The sequence below is a fragment of the Pundamilia nyererei genome, unplaced genomic scaffold (genome assembly GCF_000239375.1).
Source record: "Pundamilia nyererei isolate P.nyererei 1_Seehausen unplaced genomic scaffold, PunNye1.0 scaffold00164, whole genome shotgun sequence".
NCBI classification, from domain to species: Eukaryota; Metazoa; Chordata; class Actinopteri; order Cichliformes; family Cichlidae; genus Pundamilia; species Pundamilia nyererei.
Genome location: NW_005187565.1, coordinates 935,705 through 941,461, shown reverse-complemented (window position 1 = coordinate 941,461; position 5,757 = coordinate 935,705). Strand labels below are relative to the sequence as shown.

At 42.8% G+C, this 5,757-nt stretch overlaps 1 protein-coding gene across 1 annotated transcript in view; it reads right to left on the bottom strand.

Moving 5' to 3' along the window:
• cdk14 (cyclin dependent kinase 14) overlaps positions 1–4,475 on the bottom strand; it is a 227,950-nt gene extending 223,475 nt beyond the window's left edge. The window contains exon 1 of the mRNA XM_005745728.2: positions 3,967–4,475. Within this exon, the coding sequence (XP_005745785.1) occupies positions 3,967–4,060 (94 nt within the window). The 5' untranslated portion in view covers positions 4,061–4,475. The remainder of the gene's footprint in view (positions 1–3,966) is intronic.
• Positions 4,476–5,757: the final 1,282 nt, after the last annotated feature.

The following is a 5,757-nucleotide window of genomic DNA, read 5'->3' as shown; positions in this document are numbered from 1 at the left end:
CACACACACACACACACACACACACACACACACACACACACACACACACACCTTTTACAGCCAGTGATGTGAGTGCAGGACAATAAGTCACATGAAACCATAAGCGTCACTTCAAGCACATCGTCAGGTCTTGTCGTGTGGCCGATAAACAATTTCACTGGTAATTTCATGGCATTTATGGAAATAATTATTAACAAAATTATGACAGAAAAGCAACAGCCTTACTTACTATATATTGTGTATCGCTAAATATTTGAAACAAACTATCCATCCACTCTCTTTCACTTATCCTTGTCTGGGTGCTGAAGCCAATCCCAGCAGGAGGCAGGGAACACCTTGGACAGGTCACCAGTCTGACGCAGGGCTAACACATGAACAGACCACTCATACCGACACCCGTGGGTTCTTTAGAGTTACCAGTTAACCTAACCTGACTAACTGTGTGTCTTTGGAGACGAACACTTTGTTTAAAAAAAGAAAACGGAGGATAAAATTAATATCCAGTGAGAAGAATTCAGTTTGTAGTTTTTATACATTTCCTATGAATCAGACATCAACTGATATAATCCAAGTTACACGTAGAGCTGAAAAGATTTTTGTGTTAATCAGCAAGTCAACAACCCCATTTCTGAAAAAGGCGGGACGGTGTGTAACATATAAATCAAAACGATGAAATCATTTGAAAATGCTTAACACAAAAAAAGTGCAGAAACAAGCTGGCGGGTCAACTTCAAACAGCAGAGCTATTAGTAAGTTGATCCCAGACGTAAAGATCCAGAGGGATTCACTACACTGAAAACCTGCATGAGCACACAGTCCAACAATTATACTGAAGTAAAACAGTTTATGGATTTCATCATCTATGGTACATAATGTCATTAAAAAGATTCAGAGGATCTAAAGACAAAGCTGAGAGCAGTTTGAATGGCTTTCACGTTCAGGCCCTAAAGAAGCACTGCACTTCTAAAATCCACCTTATCACCGTCCTCGCAGGTGGGCAACCTCAACGAGACCTTCCACGAGCCATTATTAGCATCTACGTGTTTTTAAAAGAGATTGATCGTAAATCCAAATTCATGATTTTCCTATTCATCACCCTCCCGCTGCTGTGCGAGCTTACATTCTCCGTTTGTGTTTGTTTGTCACGTTCAGCTGCTGTCACCTATGCATCACTTAACTGCTACCAAAATGAGTATTTACAACACAGTTTTCTTCAAGTCAACATTAAATATGGAAACAAGAACAAAACACGCTCCAAAAACAGGACCGTCAGCTTTTAGAAATTATGGATACCGTGTCATCCATCTGAATATGGGTGATGATTCATGTGGTGAATTCTTTTTCTAATTGTTCACCCAAATCTCAGCAATCAAGGGACAAAACTTAATTCTGTCACACAAAATACTATTTATATTTTTTTAAAGGTCGGGGTTTGTCACCAATGACGTCTCAACGCCCATTTATACCATTTAACATAGTCCTCTTGCTAAAGTGACGTCACATCCACCAGCAGCAGATGTGCTTTAGTGTTGTGTTGCCTGCTCGTGCACCTCTGGGATTTTGTAACCTTGTGTGGGTGATGGGGCTGGCATGGGCTAAAGACGCGAGTGTACACTCACGCCAGCTTTACGACCATTTTAGTGATATTTCTGCAGGAGCTCAGATATTCCCAACTTACAAACGTCGCAACTGTTTGAAAACGAGAAGCCCTCAGAGAGAAACCTCGGCCTCTGCTCAGTGTTTACTTTAAAGCAACAGTGTTGTATTTTCTATATATTCATTTTGGTGTTTTGTGCTCTTTTTAAACGTACAGCAAAAAACGTGTAACGTGCAGGCTTTTGTTCAAACATTTTACTGTACTCAACATTATTTTTTAATGTATTATTTATTCATGGATACGTGTGTAGCATTCACTTTATTGTAAAGCGTGTTCATTTAAATGTTTATTCATGAATATTATGTAAAAAAAGAGGTTTTTTCCAAAATTATTTTATTTTATTCTAGAACATTGTACATGTATTTAAACTGTTATAACCTGTTACTGTAATGTACATTACAAAGTCATAAAATATATAGTCATTATTAAAATCCTTTTATATCCCTGATGTCAGTACCAACAATGGCCAAAAGAAACATATTTTAAACAGTTCTATGCAGCACTATTATGAGCTTGATAGAGGTCCGAAATCTTTCTATATGTTCACAATACACACCAAACTTATAAGAATCATGGTTTCTGATTTATATGGATTTTTGTCTGTTTTTGATCAATAAATCATTAAGATGACATCAAAGACCTCATTTCTGGTTTAAGTTTCTTCTAACTAGCACTGATGCAGAGGCTCGCCTTACTTAACTGCAGCGAGTATGCACATCCTCAGTTGTAGATCATGTCGATGCTTTCGTTCAACACGACCAACATGGAAACCATAACGACATCATTTAGGTGTCACAGAGTTAATGACAAAATATGCAGTTTTTATTTCTCCCAGGTGAAGTTTGCTTGTTTGAGGAAGATGATGCCAAACCACATTACTCACTGTCCTGGAGCATGGCTCTGGGTGCCACACTGGCCTGCAGTCCAGTCGAAATGAACATTTGGGCCATCATCAAACAAAATATCTGATAAATATATGCAGGCCCCAAATTCTGTGACAAACTAAGATCGCTTTACTTTCCTCTAGTTCATATATTTAATTATGAATCCCTTAGGAACAATATTGCTGACACTGACAGTCAATCACAGATAAATTACAACGTGTGAAACAAAGTCGTGCATGCACTTCATATACACTGTCTCCATAACACAATGACTCAATTGAATCTAAGAGCTGAATGTGAACTCATCATAAAAACTGCTGATGTTCTGTTTTAAGGTGAAAAGTGACTGCAGAAATGTGTGCGTTAGTGCATGCAGAAATAATATGAGGAAAATAATCCTGCTTCCTGGTGGGAATATCTGAAAATGCTGCTGGGGGCAAAGATTTCATTTGTGACACTTTGGAAACAAAAGCATTGTCATGATCAGCAGATTGCTCGACAATGAGAGCGCCTGTGTTCCTGCAGATAAACACAATACACCTTAATTACCATGAAGATGATGATCAGCCAGGCCCTCGTTTCTCATGTTTACTGCGTCATGTTAGAACAGGTAAGGAAAATCAAACGGAGAGAAAAGTTCATCTCTTATATTTTTTATCAAAGTCCAAAACATAAACCGAACCGACACCAGTGATATTAATGTTTTGGTTACTGATATGAAAACTGCAACAAATAAATAAATAAACATTCCGCTTTGGGACATTTACCGAAATATGAACTACTTCCTTTGTCATGAATCTGTCATCACTTCCATGAATCATTTCCGTCATAAATCAGTGTGTCACGCACATTCTCCAAACTTCAGAGGAGAATGTTCAGGCCGACATCTGTACAGATGTTTTCTGCCCAAGAGCCCAGAGACGGTGATACACGCCTCACAATGGAGATGCTGAAACAGACAAGTATCTTCAAAACAAGAGGTGATGTGAAAAGCGGAGAACTGATCGCGTCCATTGTTGTTTCTATAAAAGACGAGCTGAGCACAGACGCAAAATGCAGCGATAAAAACAAACCTCAGTCATCTTCCTATGAATATGATTGAATTCACGAAGATGACGCTGTGTACCAACACTTAGTGACCGTTAGTGGAAAAGTGTGAGCCCCGCTGGTCAGCAGCGGACAGTCTGCTGGAAAATCCTCACAACAGTTCAGAAACTTGACAAATCTGCAGTTTTCCTTCAAAATGAGGTGCGCAGTGCTTAAACACCCGAACAAGCCCACTGATGTGGGTTTTCCACGGCCGCAAACTGTGAGCAGACATCATCTCAGTGGGAAGCGGCGGTCTGAGCTGCTGCAGGAGACATTTCACATCTGTTTTCTGGGTTTTTATGAACAACAGGCTCGAAAAAGGGAAACGGTACTCACCGATACTCCGGAAACTCTCTGACAAAGTTCTCCTCAACTTTTTCATTTTGCCCATTTTCTCCGGGGGCTGAGAGGCTGGCATCAGGTCGCACATTATTATCTTTTTCTCTCTCTCCCACCGACTTTGGCAGCGGGCTGGCTGTGGGGCTTCAAGCGGAGGAGGAGGAGGAGGACCGGTGCTCAGGCAGCCCTGCGGGGCTTCTTCAGCCCAGCTGCAACGCGCTGGCGAACACAGGAAACGGAGCCTGAGCGGCTCTCACTGCTCTCATCAACTAGTGAGAACAAATGCCTTCTTGAGACTGACTCAAGAATGCGGCTCCATTTCCACAAGAGGCACAAAAAGTCCGCGCTGGAGCATCCAAAGTGGCAAGCGTGCGTAATTGTCTGCGCACTGGCACAGCGAGCAAACGGAGCTCCTCTTCTCACTTCTTTTTCTTCCCTCAGCGTCCCGCTCGCTCCCAGCTCCGCCACAGTCTACATATCATTTTTTGGGGGATTCTCTCCGGTTTCGACCCTTCAGACCCCGCCCGGGATGCGGAGATTGGAAGGTTCCCGGGAACACCGGCTTTTCATTGGTCTCAGAGAGTGGCTGTCAAGCATCCAGCCCCGCCCTCCAGTGTGTTGCAGGAGGAGGAATATTTGTAGAGTACCGGGCTGCTCTCCGCGCTCCAGCTTGAGACTGCTGCCCTCTACAAGACCCAGGCTCGGAGCGCGGGTCGAGGTGCCCCCCACCCTCGCCCCGCAAAGCATCGGCTTCATCGGGCTTCTTCTTCACCTCAGTCTGGAATATCAGAGCCTCAGATGATGAAGACCGAGTTTGTCTAACTGAGAAAATCAGTGCACACAAATCACCGGGTTTGGTACACGTGTGTTCTTTTGCACTTCTTACATCATTCCTGTGTTACATCATAATAAAAATTCTATAGCTGTGTCACCTATGCTGTCATCCTTTTGTCATCATCATACCATGAAACCATGTCCTCTCTGCAAGCTTTTGTTTTACAAGGACTAAGCTGCTGCTTCTTCTGTCGTCTTCTCCCTTTAGGGGTCGCCACTGCGGATCATCTGCCTCCATCTCACGCTATCCCAGCATCCTCCTCCGCCACACCAACCCATGCCCTAGAAACTGAGCACTTTATAATAGTCAGCAGTCCACTTCAGCCACAATGAAACTCGCAACAGAGCATGATTGAGAGTAAAGCGGGCTGTGGGATTAAAGATACCAGAGCTATTCAGGTCCTGCATCAGTAATCTGAATCCTGCAGCAGTGAGCTCCACACTGTCATGTGTCTTTATGTGTTGCTCAGACCTGATCATGTCTGTACTGCAGAGACTCACAGCAACCATGTGAGCAGGTCAGTGGTCTTTAGGTGTGCCATAACACATGGCAGTGTTTGGCTCTGCAATCATCTCAGGAATGCAGCAGGCTTGAGTGTTTTCATACTGCGGTCTCATTACTTTAACTGGGGCACAGCAATAATGGAAACAAATGTATGGCTTCATTAGTTTAAACTGGTGCTTGATTGTTGTGTGTTTGTAGGCAGCATGCACACCTCTCTGCTGCCCTACAAAAGCAGAACATGTCGGATTAGAAGTGAGTTAAGACCAGAGAGTTCACATCTTAGCTTTCAGTAGAAATGATTTTAAGGAACAGGGTACAGAATGGGAGTACTGTTATTTAGGACACTTTCTACAGGCACTGAAAACAACTAGAAACCAGTGCACTGTGAAAGCAGAAGTGCTACTCTGACAGTCCAGAGTTCATCTCTGATGATGTCAGAGCGCAGATAT